The 21,859-nt window shown below is 38.1% G+C and overlaps 1 protein-coding gene across 2 annotated transcripts in view; it reads left to right on the top strand.

The window, feature by feature from the left end:
* Positions 1-72: 72 nt before the first annotated feature.
* LOC127806337 (diacylglycerol kinase 4-like) overlaps positions 73-21,859 on the top strand; it is a 61,833-nt gene continuing 40,046 nt past the window's right edge. The window contains exon 1 of one of the 2 annotated variants that reach the window (XM_052343562.1): positions 73-572. In XM_052343562.1, coding sequence (XP_052199522.1) covers positions 240-572 — 333 coding nt within the window. In that variant the 5' untranslated portion in view covers positions 73-239. The remainder of the gene's footprint in view (positions 573-21,859) is intronic. The other variant, XM_052343563.1, reaches the window with a different exon arrangement.

Here is a 21,859-nt window from a genome sequence, read left to right as displayed (position 1 = left end):
TAGAATGCCAAATTGGGTTATTGATCGTTAATCAACATTATTGTATTAACTCCGCCGGAGAAGCGCCGCCGGCCCCATTCATTTGCGCCACTTCCAAGGGACGTCCCTTTCGACCTCTCTCTGTCTCTCATCTCTCTCTCTCTCTATTATATATATACACACACACATTACATACTCATTTCGATCGTCGATATATATTAGACATTTTAGAGTGAGATATAAAGAAAGAGAAAGGAAGCATGGACACGCCGGGCTCGGAAACGAGTCGGACGTCGGGTCGGTCGTCGGTGATCGAATCGATAAAGGGACGCGCCATGGCAGGTTTCCGGATCCCCAAGGAGGAACTGAGGCGGAAGATCACCATGCCCCAGTACCTGCGCCTCGCCATGCGCGACGCCATTCAATCCAAGGACCTCGACGCCGGCGACCGCCACTACGCCTCCATCGCCTCCGGCGGAGAGGCCGTCCCTCCCCCTGATTGCCCCCTCGTCGTCTTCATCAACTCCCGCAGCGGCGGTCGCCACGGCCCCGAGCTCAAGGCCCGCCTTGAGGACTTGATGGGCCCAGAACAGGTCCTCTCTCTCTCTCTCTCTCTATATATATATATATATATAGATATACATATTATATTGAATGTGTAGTTCTGCTTACAAAATTCCGTCTTTTATTAAGGTGTTCTGTGCAAGATGTCATATTTGCTTTTCTGTTTTCCTTTTGTTTCTGTTGGATATTAGTACTGATGACGTGGTTTATTTTTATATAACAGAAGCGAAACTGCTTCTATAAACTATCTGCGTGGAAAATTAAGAGTTAAAACTTTTTTGAATTTTCCTAAAACGTAAATAATATCATTGTTGTACTGTTAAGTTAATCTAAATCAATTCTGGGCTTGCCTAGTGGTCACATCTTAATAAGAAACTATTCCTGTTATCTTTTTTTAATTTTCCTCAAGTAAGTTATTTATCCAAATTTGGCTACAACTGAATCAAGATGCTGGGGGCCTTATCAGCTTCATGTTGTTGATCACCATAATGTATGAAATAATCTCCTAGATGGGAAGTGGGGACAGTATGTGGTGGAGCTCCGTACGCCAGCCTATTTATGTGGCATGAATACTGTAGAAATCGGTATAGATTGAATAGGAAGAGCAATGAAATTGTTCTCAATTGATTATTATAGACACTGAATACATTTCCTATTAATAGGGAGGAAGATTACACTATAGAAAAGTTATAGGAAAGGAAAAACAAATATATTGTACACTATACAAGGAAACTAAGGATACAATTATAGAATTAGGAAACTTCTTAAATCAGGATCTAATCTTGGAGAAGATATCTTCCTTGACTTTAGGAAAGTTAGCTCATGTTACTCTAATCTCTGTGAATCACCTAATCAATCATTCAACACCAATCTTCGTGAATCATTCAACACTCCCCCTCAAGCTGGTAAATGAATATCTATCATTCCTATCTTGTTTACAAGTTTTTCAAACCTCTTAAGAGGTAGGTCCTTTGTTAGTACATCAACAATCTGATTTGCTGAAGTAACAAAGGGTATACAAACCTCCTTAGCTTCCAACTTTTCTTTAATAAAGTGATGATCAATCTTAGCATGTTTGGTCTTGTCATGTTGGACAGGATTATGCGCAATGCTGATAGCGGATTGATTGTCACAACACAACTTCATTGGTCCATTGCTAGGGATTTTCAGGTCTTCCAGCACTATCCTTAGCCACAGTAGCTCACATAGACCAAGGGCCATTGCTCTAAACTCAGCCTCTGCACTAGACCGAGCCACCACACTTTGTTTTTTGCATCTCCAGGACACCAAGTTACCTCCAAGAAAGACATAGTACCCTATAGTTGACCTCCTATCCACCAATGAGCCCCCATAGTTAGCATCCGTATACCCTACAACTTCCACTTCCTTCTTTGGTCTAAATAACAAGCCTTTCCTGGGAGTTGTCTTAAGGTAGCATAGGAGTCTCCTCACTAGTTGCATATGTTCCTCGGTGGGATCATGCATGAACTGACTCACCAAGCTGACAATAAATGTAATGTCAGGTTTGGTGCGAGATAAGTAAATCAGACGTCCCACCAATCTTTGATACCTTCCTTTTTCCACAATCGGACTGTTAAAATCTCCTAGCTTTTGATTAGGCTCTAAAGAAGTGCTTGCTGTCCTGCCACCAAGCATCTCTGTTTCCTCCAGCAAGTCCATGGTATATTTCCTTTGGGAGAGAAAAATACCATCCTTAGAGCAGGCTACTTCTATTCCTAAGAAGTATCTAAGCTTACCAAGATCCTTGATGTCAAATTCACGAGCTAGGTCCTTCTTTAGTTGTTGTTGCTCCTCAATATCATCCCTTGTAACAATGATATCATGTACATATACCAACAAAGTTGTTAGACTTCCTTTCTTTGAGTGTTTGATAAATAGGGTATGGTCTTCCCTACTCTGCCAATACCCCATGGTCTTCATTGCTTTTGAAAATTTGTCAAACCAAGCCCTTGAGGACTGTTTTAATCCATAAAGGGCTTTCCTTAGCTTGTAACAATGTTCAAAAAGGTTGCCTAGGTGCCGCTGAGGCGTTAGGTGGTCCTTAGCCATTGCGAATACTCGCAAATCGGCACCCCTAGGTGCTGGGCTTGATTAATTGGGCCCAATCGGCGCATAACGTGCGTGTTTGGACTTATGCTGTTCGGTTGGCCACATGGCCAAGAAGACGCGACTCAACCGGTCGGCCACATCAAACCCACGACCACGGTGAATGCACGAGGAGAAAGCGGCCACGACGAACAGAAGGCAGAGGGCCGCGACCATGGCCAATGGCGACGGGGAAAGGTTTGCACCGATTAGCCATGGTAGATACCCACATCGAGATGTGAACCATAGCTTCGCCGACGGTTTGATTTAGACTCCCACTGGCTGCGATACTAATCAAATTTGGAACTATCGACCATGATAGATGTGAACAACGGCGATCATGGAGAACCACAATGGATCTATCCATCCCACCGATTGCCACAGATGCGAACGACCTCTATTGACCACTCTCCCTCTCTCTCTCTCTCTATATATATATATATATATATATATATAAGAAAATTCACAGTATATGAAAACAGGTTCTATATGAATATGTGTTTGGTTTGATACCACATGTTAGAGAAATACTTTTACAAAATATATGAAATCTGCATATCATATAGAACACCAAAAGATTAAGAAAGAAGAATACCTCTAAATCCATGATTAGTGATAAAATAACATCAAATTACATAAAAAAGTTAAAAAAAAAATAGTTTTCCTAGCTCCTAGGCGCTAGGCCCCAATCTGGCGCCTGACTAGCACCTAGCGTGATTTAGAACACTAGCTTGCAAACTTGCCCTGTAACACCATTATTAAAACCCGAAGATGGTTCCATAAAGACTTTCTCCTCTAGATCACCATGTAAGAAAGCATTTTTAACATCCAAGTGCATTAATTGCCAACCATAACATCTAGCTAAGGATAGAAGAACTCTTACTGTGGTCATTTTAGTCACTAGAGCAAAAGTTTCCAAGTAATAAATGCCATAGGTTTGTATATATCTCTTGGCAACCAATCGGGCTTTATACCTCTCCAAAGTAACCATCTGCATTGTACTTAACATTGAACACCCATCTATAGCCCACAAGTTGAACCCCTTTTGGTCTAGGCACCATTTCCTAGGTTTGATTTTTCTCTAGTGCTCTCATTTCCTCTTGCATAGCATATACCCAATTCTGATTCTGCAATGCCTCTTCCACAGACTTAGGAATGACTATAGAATCAAGGGAAGATAGAAAACACTTGTGCTTAGGTGACAAACGATGGTAGGAAATGAAATTGGTTATAGGATGCTGAGTGTAGCTCTTAACTCCCTTTCTAATAGCAATGGGCACGTCCAAATTAGTATGATTAGTGTGCAAAGGGTCATGAGACTCAGAGGATTCCATACCTGACCTTGAGGAGGAAGCTGGTCCTTGCCTAGCACATGGGATAGGTTTACTCCTTCTCTTGTACGCATAAGGTGATCCTTTGAACCTTAGGAGACATTGCTGAATCTGGTATAGGATCAGGAAATTCTTGGGATGTTACTTTGTTAGGATCTGGAATAGGAGGGATAGGCTGAGAAGAACCAGCAAGGTTGGGTGGAGTTTTGGACTGAGGTTCATAAGAGAGATTATGAGATGGCTGAAACACTAGTGATTCCAAACGTGGCAAAGACTGGTCACCACTTACGCTACTTTCCCCCTGGTGACCAGAAGTACAAGAAGGGTAAAAAGGCTGACTTTCAACAAAGGTAACATCTTTAGAAATAACAAATTTTTGAGCAAGAGGATAGTAGCATTTATAACCCTTATGAGTAGATGAATAACCAAGGAAGACATAGTGGAGAGCCCTAGGATCAAACTTGTCCCTATGTTGTTTATACACATGCACAAAGGCCACACACCCAAACACCTTAAGTGGAAGAGGAGAATGAAGATTGAGTTCTAGAAAGTGATTTGTAAGGCACTGAAAAGGACTAAGATGACCTAGCACCCAAGAAGGAACCCTATTAATCAAATATGTGGCAATTAACACAGCCTCACCCCAAAAGAATTTAGGCACAATTTTGATGCAAGAGAGCTCTAGTCACATTTAGGAGATGCCTCATTTTTCTCTCAGCAACTCCATTTTGCTGGGGGGTATCAACACAAGAGGATTCATGGAGAATCATTTTTTGTTGAAAAAACTGATTTAGGTTGTGATTGAAGTAGTCTCTTACATTATCAGTTCTGAATTTTCTAATGGATACCCCAAATTGGGTGAGAATCATCCTATGAAATGATTGTAGGATGTTACTAAGGGCTGATTTGTCTTTTAACAAATAAACCCAGGTCATTCTAGTGCAATCATCAATAAAAGAGACAAACCACTTAGCCGCAGAACAGTTGGGAACTTTAGAAGGCCCCCATATATCAGAATGCACCAATGAAAAAGGAAATAAGGATAATTTATTCCTGACAGCATATGGAACTCTATGATGTTTTGACAACACATCACAGTGAATATCACTAAGATTCAGACCATGGAAGAGATTTGGAAACATAGTTTTCAATAGGGAGAAAGGGGGATGTCCTAGTCTAAGGTGTTGAAGCCATACATCCTTTTTGGTAGAAGCTGGTTGGGAAGAACATGCCAGAATGGGTTGGTCTCCTGTAGATGATTCATAGGTCTTCTGTAAGTAGTACAACCCCTTGTGTGCTTTAGCAACACCAATCATTCTCCCCGTGGCCAGATCCTGAAACATACAGTCATAGGGAGAAAAAATCACACGACAATTAAGGTCTTGGATAAGTTTTTGCACTGAAAGAAGGCTGGTAGAAAGGCTAGGGACATAAAGAACATGCTGTATTTGAAAAACAGAGTTCAAACACACTTTTCCTTGCCCAATAATACGAACAGATTGACCATCGGCTACCGTAATGTTTCTGGAGCTATTTAGAGGTTCATAGGTCTAAAAAAATCTTAGGTTAGGGTTCATATGATTGGTAGCTCCAGAATTCAAAATCCATAATTCATTCCTAGTAGTTTGAGAGGCAATAGAGAGATTAGAATTAAAGCACATACCTGCTTGAGCTAGAGAGCATGAATCTCCTTGAAAAGATTTCAGGAAGGATTTTAACTTACTGATCTCCTTGGCATTTAACTCCCCTAGATCAGGAATGGCAGCAGCTTCACCTTTTTCAGCAATCTCTTCTCCTTCTTTGGTTGACAGGTAGACTTTTGAAGGATTTTTGGCTTGCAGGTTCTTAAATTCTCCCATTTTACTTAGGACAGCTTCTTTACCATGTAATTTGAAGCATCTTTCTTGTGTGTGTCTTGGCTTTTTGCAGTAGGAACACCACACTCCTTCCTTATTCTGTTTAGGGAAAGACTGATCCCTTCCTTGTACTGATTTTGACCATGTCTCCTGCACCCTATTAGAAACCATAGCAGATCCTTCCACATGATGATCATTAAACATTGCTACCCTTCTATGTTCCTTACTTTGAACTATGAAATAGACCTTGTTTAAAGATGGCATTTTCTCATGGCTAAGAATCTGTGCTCTTACTTGATCAAACTCAGGATTGAGCCGACCAAAAACTCCACTATTCTATCTCTTTCTAGCATAGAAGTTAGAATAATAGCATCCTCACTACATACCATCTTAATATCTTGATAGTGGTAACACTTGGGATCAAATTTAAATTGAGTAAAGTTAGAATTCCTTGATGGGCTTTATCACTATAAGGCTACTTGCAACATCTTTCTTGCATGAATCAAAGGTCTTCTCCCTTGCATCACTTGTTCATTGAGAGTGCATGTAACACTTCCTCGATTTTGCTAAAGGAACCTCCATATTATGTTACATGGACTTGTGTATACCCATTGGATCTGGCGATGTACCTAGAGGTTGGACTTGTCAATATTATAAATTTTAGGACAAGGAGATATGTGTCAAACATAGGATAGGAGTACTGATATATGGTAATGGTAACTAGTAAGTAGGTAATTTGAGTGATCTGATACAAACATATATTTTAAAAGGCTAAAAGCAGATTAATAGAAATAATAAATCGAAATAAATTGTTATTTTTTAAATTAAAAAGAGATTAAATACATAAAAACGAGAATTAACACAGACTTGAAAATGCAAGAGTCCGAAACATATCCCATACCAATGCCAATGTCATGTCGTGCCGACAGCAATACAATGCCTGAAAATTCAGAGTTCGTGTAACATAGCCTCCACATGAGCACTTTGCTATTGCTAGCTTACTTCAAGGGTGCTCATGGAAACTCTTGAGCTTAGGTGAAGGTTCTTACAAGGGAAGGCTCTTACTGATTTGCTTGTTATGGTAGTCCTCCTAATACCTTCTCGACTGCTTCTTAATGGATTGCTCGTCATAATGCTTGCAGATTCCTCAACTCAATAAGATAATCCCTCCACCTAAGTACTTTTCCTCCTCTGCCTCGCGGTCCACAAAGCCCTAAAGATTTTATTTTTTTCCTGATAAATAACAATATATGTGAAAAGAATGATCGAAGAAGGGGTGAATCCTATACAAAAGAAATAGAACAATCTACCTATAAAGGTAGATCATCAAACTTAAAAAGATTTTGGATGTAAAACTAAATGCTTCCTAAAAGAGGGCACCCGTAGTGTATGAGGCTCCCCACTTCGCAAGAGTGGAGAGATGGTTGTATTTGTTTGCAACCTTCTTCCTGCTTTTTTATTTTTTGCAAAGAGAGTATTTTCACAAGTCAAAAGCATGACCTTCGAGCTATAAAGGGGCAACTTTATCATTGCTACCAAAGTTCATTCCAAAAAAATGCTCCCTAAGCCATGAAAAACAAGAAATGAGAATGGTTCCTTTAAGATGGAAAACTGATTCTACAACATCAAGTGCTCTCAAATTCCTCCTTTGACAAATATACTAAAAACTCAAAAATGGATAATCTTCCTAGCTCAAGATTGTCACCTATTATGGCATGCAGAGGCACAACTTCAATACTCTAAAGAACTTAACAAAGAAGTTTGTGTCGCCCCCTACACTAAAAAGCGAGAGTACAAAAAAGCTTCACACATTGTAGCCCCCTTGCAGGAAGTAGAAAATTTTCCATTGAGTCCCTATGCTTTTTGTATAAAAGCACCACTTAATAAGACCTGACCTTCCATTATCAAGTTATCATAGCATTATTTTGGATGTACAATGCTAATTTGGTAGTAGTTTTCGTTTTAGTTTGAAATACAATAACATATATATATATTTCATTAGCAATAGAAACAACAATAACAACAATAATATATGGGGCTTTTATCCCACTATGTGGGGTCAACTACGTAAATTCTAGCATGCCAGTCATTTCTATTTTTGATCTTATCTTCTATAAGGTCCTTGTAATCAACATCATACTCAGGTATCTCTCACCAAGTTTTTTCTTGGTTTTCCTCTACTGATTTTGCTAGATACTTGTTTTATTTCATCAACTTTTCTCACAAGAGCCTCTATTGGTCTTCTTCTCATATGACTAAAGTATCTTAATTGTGTCTCATGCAGCTTATTTTCAATAGGAGCCACTTTGACTTTATTTATATTACGGATAACCGCATTTCTAATTTTATTTATTTTTTTGTATGGCTACACATCCATCTTAATATCTTCATCTGCATTATACAAATATTTTGCTCTTGTTGGTGTTTTACTGCCCCTAAAATTTAGTGCCATACAATAAAACAAGTCTTATAGATGTCTTATAAAATTTTTGTTGAAATAAAGAAAAGTTGAAGATTTGACAGTAAAGAAATTACAGCCCACTCGAGTAATCTGCCAGCTCATGCCAGCTCATTCCAATAGCTGGCAGATTTACTCGATTAGGTTGATTGAATATAGAAAATTCTGCAACAGCTCCTTGATTCCAATTTCCTATTGCAGAAACATTCATTGTACAGATAATGTTTCTTTTTTCTGTCAGTTTCCTTTTTTGTATAGTTTCCTTAGATGCTTGTTGACTTTGCAGTTAATTTCCTTATAGAGGTTCCGGGATTGACCTTAAAATCCCATTGTAAAGTTATTCTGAAGTGGAGAAAGAAAGAACCAGAAGATTCCCACAATTTTTCTTTAGTTTTACTGGAATTTTGGTTTCACATAAAATGTCAATTTTTTCCATTTTAACTTTCATGCCTTAATTCTATAGATAATATCCTCATATCTCCCTATCTTTTGGATGATTGATCCAAGAGCTTTGAATTGATCTTTTCTTGGTATGGCCTAATCTTCCAATTTTATCATAACATCATCCATAAATTATATTTTCACTAAAATAACATTCCATGTATATAGTTTTTCTCCTTATCTCAAGCTTACTATTCATGCCTTCTTTGGTGTCATCCACTAACATCCACCAACACTATGTCATCTACAAATAGCATAACACCAAGGCTCCTCTTCTTGTGTATGTTCAGTGAGTTCATCCATTATTTGGGCAAAGAGGCAAGGGCTTAGAGTAGATCCTTGATGTAATCCGATTGTAATTGAAAAAGCCTCAATACCTCCACATGTTTTGGTACCTGTTTCTACTTTATTATGGTAAATGTCTTAAATAAGCATACATAAGAATTTCAAATGCTTTTCTTCTCTAAAACCTTTCATAAGATTTCAGTAGGAACTTTTTCATAAGCTTTTTCTAAATCCATAAAGACCATATGTAAATTCCTTTTGTTTATCTCTTTACAGTTCCATTTATTTTTTCTTCTGTAAATAAGAATTATATAGAACAAACACAACTGGGGCATACCCCTAGTAGAGAACATAACTACATCACAAGCCAACGCAAGGAAAAAATAAGGACGGAAAATATCACCTCAAACACACGAGGCAGGAAAGAGTCACATAAGACAAAACACATGAAAGCAACAGGACCATGGAAAGCTGCACCATCGAAGCTACAAAGAAAAAACAACGAGACCTCCCAGGCACGACACGCCATGGAGAGAGAACACGACCAAAGGCATAAAGATGGGAGAGACGATCAAGCACCCAGACATGAGTGGAAACAGGAATGAGGAAGCCGCTAGAAATGAACTAGGGCAATGCTCTTAAGGGACTAAGAAAATTGCATGGAGGCCAGCCTCACCCAAACCGCCTGCTGGATCTGGTACGCAAGCTGGCCCGGAGGCCGCTCACTATCTCGAAAGCCACGGTTGTTATGCTCGCGCCATATAAAGTAAACAATTGCCTAAAGAGTAAGTCGGTGAGCCACCATCCACGGGGATCTACCGTGTAACCGGTAAGCTGCCTAGGAAACACCTCGCTCCCAACTCATCCAGGGCCTTCTTTACAGTTCCATTAGGTGCCTCAACAAGTATATATAGCTTCAATTTTTACCTACCAAGCACGAAACCAAATTGGTTTTCAAATACCTTGGTTTCTAGTCTTAATCTTTGCTCAATCACCTCTCCAATGTTTCATAGTGTGGCTCATTAGCTTGATTCTTGTATCAAGAATTATAAGATCATGAATAAAATTGTAAAAAGATCATACAAAAGGATGAATCCAGCTTCTACCATGAGAGAGGGAAATGAATTAATCTTTAAACCAAAAATAGAACTTTCTCTACCCTCAAAGCTCTCCTATTTCTTTCGATCCATATGCTCTAGGAAATAATAGAAGAAAACATGCTTATATTGTATGTTGCTTGAACCCTTTGCGAGTCTACCTCCAAAGTTGCAAACAATCAGAAACTAAGCTTATTGTCACCCATATATACAAAACTTCATACCTCTCTTGGCCATTGAGCAATTGAGGAAATGATCCATAAGTTCACCACGCTCCTTGCACATAAAGTACCAATCAATAGCTATCTTATTAAGTTGTCAGAAGTAAGAGTAGCATTTACTGCTTGCTTGGAATCCTAAAAAGCCTGGAATTGCAATTCCAATTCCAATTCTAAAGTTTTAATGATTCTTATGTTTGGAATAAAAAAATGTAGGAATTAGAATTCCATTTACCCCAAAACTTTGGAATTAAAATTCGGAATTGTTAAAAAAGAATTGGAGTTCTTAGGCCCCCACTTATTTATTTATTTTATTTCCAGAAATACCATTCCCCATTCTAGTTATATATATATATATATATGATTTTCTCATCGTCATAGGGGCATTTTTATATTCTCTCTCTCCCTTCTCTTTTTCATCTTTGTGATGTTAATCTTCTTATCTTAAAAGTTGTGAAAAAGGTACATGTCAAAATCATTTGTTTTGAGCATCATATTAGTTAACGTTTTGATTTAATTATTTTAATTTTAATGATGAAATGTCATGGTTATATATGTGATGGCTATGTAATATAATTTTTGGTCTTTTTTTTTTGACTGAGAAATCTTATTTTTGGTACTTAATTAATTTTTTTCTATAAAACAAGAGTATGTAATTCAGTGTTATTTATTTTGTAGTGAACAATTAAAAATAAAAATCAATTGTTTAATGTGGTATGTTAACTTTTTTTATTGGGTTGTTAAGGGTACTATGGTCAAACTACTAATTTGATTTTGTTTCCATCTTGTTCCAAACATAAGAATTGAAATTCAATTCTAATTTTTATTGTTTTGTTCCAAAGGAAATAATTAGAATTCCCATTATGTTGGAATCATTTAAACTATAGAATTAGAATTCTGATTCTATTGGAATTGGTTCCAAACAGGTTGTTAAGGTGTTTGTCCAAGTGAAGAAGGCAGAAGGAACATCTGTATTATAGATATCATTCTAAGGTAATTCAAGTCTCCCTTTGTCACAAAGAGTATCAAGAAGGAACAAATCACAAAGTTGCCCCTGTATTGGGCACATAGGCTCCAAATACGTCTGACCTCCCTTTAACTAACCAAGTAATAGTTATTAAGCAAACCATTTAAAAAGTTGTCATTGGGTTACCAAAAAAATAAAAAGTCATTGAAGCAAAATTTCTGTCCTAAATACTACCTCTAAAATGTGGGAACCAAACAAAATCCTTAGGCAAGGGGGAGAAACACTTACTAATAGGCATAGTGTAAGTGATCAAGGAGTAGTAACACATATAACTGGAGGAAACTTTGCAAAGAATTCTATTATATTAATGGGTTGCTAATTTCTTATGGACACAAGCCAAGAGAGGTTGTTCAAATGAAAAAAGATACCTTAGGAGATGCTCTATTTCTCTAGGAAAGCTTCCAATCCTTTGTCACAAATGGCCATATGCAAAGAGCAAAACATGCTCCATGACGTGATGGTTGTCAAACTCATAGTCCCTCTCCCTACCTTTCTTCACCTCCATTCTAGTTGAGGTTGGCTCATTATCAAAGAGTAAGACCATAAAACCTTGCCATGTATCCTTATATTGATGCTTGAAATGGGGTGGTAACCTCCCTGACATGACATTGTTTATAAATAGTGACCTCTTGAGTCTCAATTTTCTCCTTTGGCGAGTTCAAAGTTCAAACACTCTTTCCATTGCCTCTTTTGATTGCTTTAAATCTACCCTTCCTTGTGACCCATCCCAACTTAGCACTCACCACCAGCTCCTACTGTGATGCCTTGAAGAATTTAAACTTGAGATTTAGTGTAATTGGTTCTAAGGGATGAATTTGAGACTTGAGTATGAATTACAACTGATGAAGTAATAAAAAAAATAATCTAGTAGTAAAATAGTATTTTACACCTTGAGCTAGATGCCAAACCAAGATGCTCAAAGGAGGTTTGAAAGTATGCTAAGATGTCTCAAAAAAATTATGGGAATAAATGGGCAAAACTTAAAAAAATGTTCTTTTATAAATAAATTAGTGAGTGAGAACAACCTTAAATTGGACTTGTGGTTGTGGACTAAAGCAATGTGGGCCATCATTATCATATGGTTTGGAGGATCTCGATGGCCCAAAAAGAGCCCAAATGTTTAAATATGGACATGGCAAAATTGTTGCTGTTAGAAATCTAGAAATCTCTCCTATAATTGTTTCCTTCCTAGGAACATCTCTATTTCCTTATTTCTAGAGTTTCCTTTTTATTAGTATAAGATTATGTTTCATAATTTCATTATTGGTATTTTTTCCCTTATTTTTCCTCCTTGATTGAGTTAACTAAGCCCTAATTATTTGGGATTGGTTTCATAAATTGGAATCCACACTTGTAATAAATACCTAGTGTACCATTTCACAATATAATACAAAAAAGTATTTTTTTTCACATGGTATTAGAGCCACCATCTGTAGGCTCTTTCTTAATCAGCCTTCACTACTAATAATCGGCCTTATCGCCATCTTTTTTCTTTCTTTGCGTATTCTGCAACTTGCCAATAATTGGCCTTGCCTTCTGTGCGCTTGCCCTTTTTTCTCGGCTTGCCCAACATCTTTCTTCTCTATTCTTCTTGAACATCCATAATCGACCTTTTAGAATTTTTCTGACGATGGATGATTCAAGAAGCATTACCTCCACACCAACTTGGCTTGTTTCGTAGCCTTCAACTAATTCATTGAATGGAGAACTTTCGAGTATGAGAGAGTACTGACTTGATAGAAAGAATTATATTCAGTGGTCACAAATTGTGAAGACTTATCTTAAAGGGAGAGGAAAGCTTAGCCACCTGGAAGGAACTGGAACCAGCAAAGAGGATTCCAAGTTTCAAGCTTGGGCTGGGTGAAGAATATTCCATGATAATGTCATGGTTATAGGGCCTGATGGAACCTGAAATCAGCAAAGACAAAACGTACTCTAAAAGACAAAACGTAGCAGTCATATTTGAACTCAATACGAAGATTTCAATGACAAAAAAGATACTCTTTTAGTCATCAAGTACTACAATGTCATTAAGGGAATTTGACTTGAAATAGACCACTATCAAAACATACAGATGAAACGCCTAATATATGCCAATACTCTTCAAAGCCATATGGAGAGGGATCGGATATTTGAGTTTTTGGCAGGTTTGACCATGGACTTTGATTATGTTCGAATTCTAATACTAGGAAAGAAGCGGCTACCATCATTAACTAAAGTTTTTGCTATAAGAACTTAAGAGAGTTGATGAACAGTTATGCTTGAGACCCAACAAACAGAAGGGTTAGCCATGGTATCAAAAGGGGATGATGACAGTAGCGGTCTTGGACAAAATAAAAAGCTAGATTCAATGAAAACATCAAGTTGAGATGGGTTATGGTGTACTTATTGTAAGAAGCCATGACACACAAGAAAGAGCTGCAACAAACTCCATAGAAGGGCCCAAGTTCTCAATTGGACTAGGACCAACCTCAAGCCAATCTAACGAATGGAGAAGGAACTCCTTCTCAAGAGAAGCCAAACTTTGCTAACAAAGAACCTTGTCAAAGAGGTGGAAAAAATAATCCAATCTTATTGATTCAAAGGCTTAAACAACCATTATATACACGCCTATCACAATAGGCAGTTTCCTAAGTCTAATTAGGAACTTTCCTAATTAGATGATTCCTAGACTACCTTAGGAAATATATACAAAAGGAAAGTATGTACAATTGTGAAATTACAGAGCAAATACAAATCAAAACAAATCAATCAAATTCAATCAAATCAGTGTGCATATGCATGATACAATTAGATTAGATTAGGAAAGGCCTAAATTAGGAAAGTAGGGCATCTTCTCGTATTTCTAACAAACCTTTGCAAAGGGAAGAGCTTGATAAAATCAGAGCCTTTCTTGACTCTCTCTCTAAATCTTCTAATGTGTGTTCATTAGCTCAATTTGGTGAGTGCCTAATCTCTGAAAACTCCAAAGTTTCTGATTATCATGACTTGTGGGTTTTTGATTTAGGAGCAACTAATCATATGATTCAGGAGCAACTAATCATATGACACATAACTCAACCTGTTGTGACACTAACAAACCTTCCCTTGGTAACAGAAGAATCATTATTGTTGATGGTTCTTATATTACTATTGCTGGACAAGGACATATGTAAGTCCTTAACTCAACCTAAAAGATGTTCTCCATGTTCCTAAGCTCTCTGCCAACCTTCTCTCCATCACTAACTAACCAAAAATTTAAATTGCAACATTTTTTTTTCTTGCTAACCATTATGTTTTTTAGGACCTAAGAACGGGGAGGGATGATTGGATTTGCTAGGGAACGGAATGGGCTTTACTACCTTGAGGATTCAAGCAAAGTTCGGTTGGGATGATGCTCAGTTGGTGCTCTCTAAAGCTGTGTCTCCTTCTACTCATCCAATCTTTTGAACTCATCTGAAATTTAGGATGTCCTACTTTTAGTTTACTCAAGAACATGTTTCCTTTACTTTTCCAAAATGTTGCAATTGATGATTTTTATTGTGATATTTGTTAACCTGCTAGCATCATTGTGTCTCCTTTTCTTTGAATAATAAAAGAGCGTCTAAACCTTTCTTTTTAATCCATAGTGATATGTGGGGGCCATCAAAAGTTGCAAGTCTTACAGGTGCTAGATGGTTTGTGTCATTTATTGATGGTTGTGCTTGAACTATGTGGTTGTATGTTATGAAAGAAACATTGGAGGTTTGTTCGATCATTTAGAATTTCCATAAAATGATAACTACTTAGTTTGGGATATCAATCAAGAGGATTAGATTCGGATAATGGAAGAGAATATTTTAATTAGAATCTTGCAAATTTTCTCAAAAAAGAAGGAATTGTCCACGAATCCTCTTACGTTGATATACCCTAACAGAATGGGATACCTGAAAGGAAAAATAGACACATTCTAAATGTCACTTGTACCTTCCTATTCCACACTGATGTCCCCTACACACTTTTGTGGAGAAGCTCTTTTGACTATTGCCTACCTACTCAATCGGGGTTCCCTCTAAAGTCTTGAGTAACAAGAGCCCCATATAGGTATTATTTGAATTCTATCTTGATTTTTCACTTAGTCACGAAATACCTCCTAGTGTCTTTGGATGCATTGCCTTTGTGCATGTACACAATCAAAATTGAAGCAAACTTGACCCTAGAGCTCTAAGATGTATCTTCATTGGGTACTCCAACACTCAAAAAGGCTATAAATGTTATCACCCATTGATCCATAGAGTTGTTGCCACCATGGATGTCACATTCAATGAAAAAGAGTCTTATTTCCATTCCTCCAATCCCTATCTTTAGGGGGAAAATTCATCAGGTAATGAAATCACTCAACCTACTTCACTTGTTGATGAACCCGAATTTTGTGATTTAGATTTTCCTATTGCATTGAGAAGAGCTAGTAGGAAATGTACCCATCATGCCATCTCCTAGTTTGTTTCACTTCATAGACTAGCACCTCAACACAAATCTTTATCACTACTCTTGATTCAATTGCTATTCCCACCTCGGTAAGTGAGGCTTTAGAGAATATGGATTGTGTGCAAGCTATGAAAGAGGAGATGAATGCACTAAAGAAAAATAACACATGGGCAGTTGTGACTTTAGTTGTGAGGAAGAAACCAGTAGGATGCAAATGGGTCTACACCCTCAAGTATAAGGTAGATGGAACTCTTGAAAGGTATAAGGCAAGGCTGGTCACTAAAGGGTACACTTAGGGTGTGTTTGATTGCACACTTTTTCCATAGAAAATTGTCAATTTCCACACAAATTCTAGCTTTTGAGGTGTTTGATTGGCCAAAATTTTCAAGTAATTTATTTTCCCACTTTGAGTCACGTGATACCCAATTGCCACTTTTGCTGGAAAACATTTTCCCATGGGGAGGGGGGGGGGGGGGGGGTGGAATAGATTTTCCAGAGAAATGGAAAATCAACCCAACTAAAATCTTGAGCAAGAGAGAGGGCGATCGAATGAGAGGCAGGGGAAGCTATGTAGTGATGGCGACAGGGGAAGCTCGGCAGTGATGGCGATGGGGGAAGCTCGGCCAGTGACGGCGATGGCGATAGGGGAAGCTCGACAGCGATGGGGGAAGCTCGACGGCGATGGGGGAAGCTTGGTAGCGATGGTGACAGAGGAAGCCTGGTTGCGATGGCGATGGGGGAAGTGCGACAACGATGGCGATGGGGGAAGCTTGGCAGCGATGGTGATGGGGGAAGCTTGGCTAGTGATGGCGATGGCGATAGGGGAAGCTCGGCCAGTGACGGCGGCGATGACAGTGATGACAGCCCTTCCCCTTCGTCTTCTTCCTCATCACCGTCCTATTTGCAGCCATAATTATATATATACGTATATATATATCTATATGTATGAAAATCAAACACCGAAATTGAAAAAATTTAATAATTTCTAGCTAGAAATTTAAACCAATCAAACATGTTCAATTGACATTTTCCCTGGAATTTAAATCTAGGCAATTCAATTGCCTAGAAAATATTTTATTTCCACCCAAATTCCATGCTAGCAATCAAACGCACCCTTAGAAAAAATGAATACGGTATACGTATTGCTCTCCCTTATAGCTAATTTTAGTTGGTGTTTGTAGCAATTCGATGTGAAGAATGCATTCTTACATGGGAAGCTAGAAGAGGAAGTTTTTATGGAGCTTCCACTAGGCTTTGACAAGAACTTTGGAGTTAATCAAGTGTGCAAACCAAAAATGGCTTTGTGTGGTCTCAAACAATCCCTAAGAGCTTAGTTTGGAAGTTTCACAAAAGCAATGCTTGGAATGGGCTATAAGCAAAGTAGGGGAGGACCACACTTTGTTTATTAAGCATTCAAGTCAAGGTATGGTTATTGCCCTTTTGGTGTACATTGATGATATAATTGTGATTTGAGATGATAAAATAAGAGTCCCTCAAGAAGTGTTTAGCCCAAGCATTTGAGATCAAGATCCTCGGCAAGCTCAAATACCTTTTTGGTATTGAGGTGTCCTAATTTAAGAAGGGCATCTTTATATCTCAAAGAAAGTACATTTTGGATCTCCTCAAAGAAATTGGAAGTCTCAATAGCATGGTAGGAAGTACTCATTTCGATTCAAACTACAAAAACAATGGAAAGTGAGAGAGTAGTGTGATCGATAAAGGAAGATATCAGAGACTAATGGGTAGACTTATATATCTATCCCATACAAGGCTGGACATAGCTTATGCAGTTGGAGTGGTGAGTCAATTCATGTGTGACCTTAGAGAAGAGCATATGCAAGTGATCTTTAGAATCCTCCATTATCTTAAGGTATATCTAGTGTCAAGGCCCGCTTTCGGATATACCCGCTAGCATAGGACATCCGAAAGAAGGTCCTTCCAAAATGGAATACAGAAACCAACATAACGCAAAAGCTTCATATTATAAACGAGCTCACTCCTACTAGGAGTAATAATCATTCATACAACATTTCTTAAGGCTTTAAAAGCCATACACTTATCAGAATAAACAAGGGCGCCAACAACATACAAAAATAAGAAAAATGCTATTGGTACATCATTGTGTACACTTTGGACTACACAATGATGTACCAATGTCTAAAACGCCCTCATCCAAGGCGGTGAGGAGCAGTGAGACGCGGTGAGGCGAGGGATATTTATGTCATTTATGTACATTATGTAGCCCAAAATGTACATAAATGATGTACATGTCAAGAAAAGAAGAAAAACCCAACTTGTATTAAGATGCAGCACAGGCACAGCCTGCCTTATGTAGATTTAGGAAACTACACAGCCTACCTTATGCAGATTTAGGAAACTACCAAATCTAGGAAATACCAAATCTAGAAAGAAATAAAAGGAAGGTTACAACAACCGAATATAGAAAGAAATATACAAAAAAGATACAAGACATAATATACAATCAAATCACTTAAATAAGGAAAGCAAAGTAATTAAATAAATCTCCCACGGACTCCCGTGGATATGAAACAATATGAATTAGCCCCATAAGGAATATGAATCAGCCACATCTTCTAACACTCCCCCTCAAGATGGAGTGTGGATGTCATACATTCCCATCTTGTATAGAAGCTTGTGAAATATGCTACCCGAAACCCCTTTAGTAAATAGATCAGCAAGTTGTTCGCCGGTAGGAACAAATGGAGTACAAATCAAGCCACCTTCAAGTTGCGCTTTAATGAAATGTCGATCAACTTCAATATGTTTAGTCCTATCATGTTGGACAGGGTTATGGGCAATATTGATAGCAAACTTGTTGTCACAATATAACTGCATAGGAGCTGTCCAACGGATCTGTAAATCTGCCAAGATTATTTTGAGCCACAACAACTCACAAATCCCCAAAGCCATAGATCTAAATTCAGCCTCCGCACTAGATCTAGCCACCACATTTTGCTTCTTACTTCTCCATGTGATAAGATTACCACCAAGAAATGTACAATAACCCGAGGTTGACTGTCTATCAACAAGGGATCTAGCATAATCTGCATCAGTGTATGCTTCCACAGACATGTGACCACCTTTTTTAAATAAAATGCCTTTACCGGGACTACCTTTAAGATAATGAAGAATACGATGTACAGTCTTAAGATGACTTTCTTTGGGGTTTTGCATAAATTGACTAGCTACGCCCACGGGATAAACAATATCTGGCCTTGTATGAGAAAGATATATGAGCCTCCCCACTAACTGTTGGTAGGATGCTCAATCAACAGCCCCTTCTTCAAGGTCAGCACCAATACGATGATTTTGTTCAATTAGAGTATCAATTACTCTACAGCCCAACATACTAGTTTCCTGTAAAAGATCCAGCACATATTTTTGTTGTGAAATAAAGATACCCTCCTTAGATCGAGCCACCTCAATACCCAAAAAATATTTTAGATTGCCCACCTCTTTTATTTCAAACTCGTGAATCAAGCATCTTTTCAAGGCATCAATACCGTCTTTATCATCTCCTGTCACAATAATATCATCAACATATACTAATAGAGCAGTGAGTTTACCCGTTTTAGAATGATGAATAAAAAGAGTATGATCTCCTTGACTTTGTTTATAGCCCAAACCAAGCATCACCTTTGTAAACCTCCCAAGCCAAGCCCTGGGAGACTGTTTCAGCCCATATAGGGCTTTCTTCAATCGGCATACAACATTTTCTCCATGATTAGTCAATCCGAACCCAGGAGGAACTTCCATATAAATTTCTTCTTCTAAATCCCCATGTACAAAAACATTTTTAACATCAAATTGATACAATGGCCAGTCTAACATAGCTGCTAAAGACAACAAAATTCTGACAGTATTCATTTTTGCGACGAGAGCAAACGTCTCAATGTAGTCCACACCATATGTTTGTGTATAACCCTTGGCCACTAATCTAGCTTTGTACCTTTCAAGAGAGCCATCTGATTTATATTTCACTGTAAATACCCATCTACATCCAACAGTTTTCTTTCCTTTAGGTAGCTGGACCAAATCCCAGGTTTGATTCTTTTCAAGTGCAGTCATCTCCACCTTCATGGCCTCCTTCCAATTATCATTACTTAAAGCTTCAGATAGATTCTTTGGGATAGGGATGGAATTAAGGTTGGTCAAGAAGGCCTTGTGTGTCGAAGACAATTTAGAATAACTGAGGAATAGATGTAGGGGATATTGAGTGCAGGCTCGGGTTCCTTTTCTTAAGGCAATTGGGATGTCCAGGTCACCCAAAAATGGGTTAGATGGCTGAGTGTTGCTTGAAATAGGTTCTGGTATAGCAGTAGAGACTGTAGGTTGAAGTAAATTAGGACTCTTGGGTGAATCAGGTTGAGGGCTGTACTGATCTACACAAGGATTAGATGATTCAGCATGCTTAGAGATAAAATCGGGACCTTTTCTCCTTGAATAGACTTGCAGTGGGTGAGAAGAAGAGTGAACATTCTCTCTTGGAACTAGATTTAAGAAATCTTGAGGATGATTTGAAGGAGAAGAAGAAATTGGAAAATTTGAGAAATAGAATTCCCTTGACTGTTCATCCAATGAATTGGTCTCCCCTTTGATATCAGTCATATCAAAATATGATTGGTCCTCCACAAAGCTAACATCAGCCGAAACAAACAGCTTCTTGGATGGAGGATGGAAACACTTCTAACCTTTTTGAGTGGAGGAATATCCAACAAAGACACACTTAAGGGCTCTAGGATCCAATTTCCCTCTATGAGGAGAATGATTATGAACAAAAACCAAACAACCAAACACTCTTGGGCAAAGATTTGTTGGACTAAATTCTGCGAATGCCTTAGCTAGAAGCTGAAGAGGACTTTGGAGGTCAAGATTCCTAGAAGGAAGCCTATTGGTGAGATATGTAGTTGTCAAGACAGCTTTTCCCCAATAGCATTTAGGCACATTATTGTGGAATAACAAGGATCTTGTAACTGCCAACAAATGACCATTCTTCCTCTCAGCTACTCCATTTTGCTGAGGGGTATAAACACAAGAAGACTCGTGAATTATGCCCATCTCTTGAAAGAAAAGAGATAGAGTTTGGTTGGAAAAATCTTTGGCATTGTCAATTCTCATTCTTTTAATTCCAATACCAAATTGATTCTTAATCATGGTATAGAAATTAGGAAAAATGGTGCATATTTCTGATTTGTTCTTTAGTAGATACAACCACACAACCCGGGTACAATCATCCACAAACAACACAAACCATCGAGCACCTAAAATACTAGGAATAGAAGGACCCCAAATGTCACTGTGAATTAAGTTGAAAGGAAGAGCACATCGAGTATTATTAAGAGGAAATGAAACTCTTTTATGCTTAGCAAATTAACAAACATCACAGTGTAAATCACTATTATCTAATCCCTTGAACAAAGAGGGATATATAGACCGAAGAACTACAAAAGATGGATGTCCTAGGCGAAAATGATGAAGCCATAAAACATCTTTATTGGATTTAGCTAAAAAAGATATAGGAGAAAAATGTTTTCTATCACTCAACCCACTAGACTCTTCAAGGTAGTACAGCCCCTCTTTCACCTTACCATGCCCAATCTTCTTCCTCGTGTCCTTTTCCTGAAATTCACAAAAATTTGGATAGAAGATGACACGACAATTAGTGTCTTGGGTCAGTTTTTTAATAGAGATGAGATTGGTGTAGAGTTTTGGGACATGGAGAACATCTTTCAGAATTAGGTAATTGTTATCAAGGATATCCCCTATTCCAGCAACAGTAGTTAGAGATCCATCAGCCAACACAATCTTTTTAGTACTAGGGCATGGTTTGTAGTTTAGAAATTTGTGTGAAGAATGGGTCATGTGGTCGGTTGCACTGGAATCAAGTACCCAGTGTGATTTAAAACCTAAATCTGAAGCATTTAAGCAACAAGAATTGAAAGTAATACCTGTGAAGACAAGATTTGAAGCACTAACACCTTGTTCTTTTTCAAGAGACCCCAATAGGTTCCTTAACTTCTCAATCTCCTC

The sequence above is a fragment of the Diospyros lotus genome, chromosome 7 (genome assembly GCF_014633365.1).
Source record: "Diospyros lotus cultivar Yz01 chromosome 7, ASM1463336v1, whole genome shotgun sequence".
NCBI classification, from domain to species: Eukaryota; Viridiplantae; Streptophyta; class Magnoliopsida; order Ericales; family Ebenaceae; genus Diospyros; species Diospyros lotus.
This window is presented reverse-complemented; position numbering and strand designations above follow the sequence as displayed.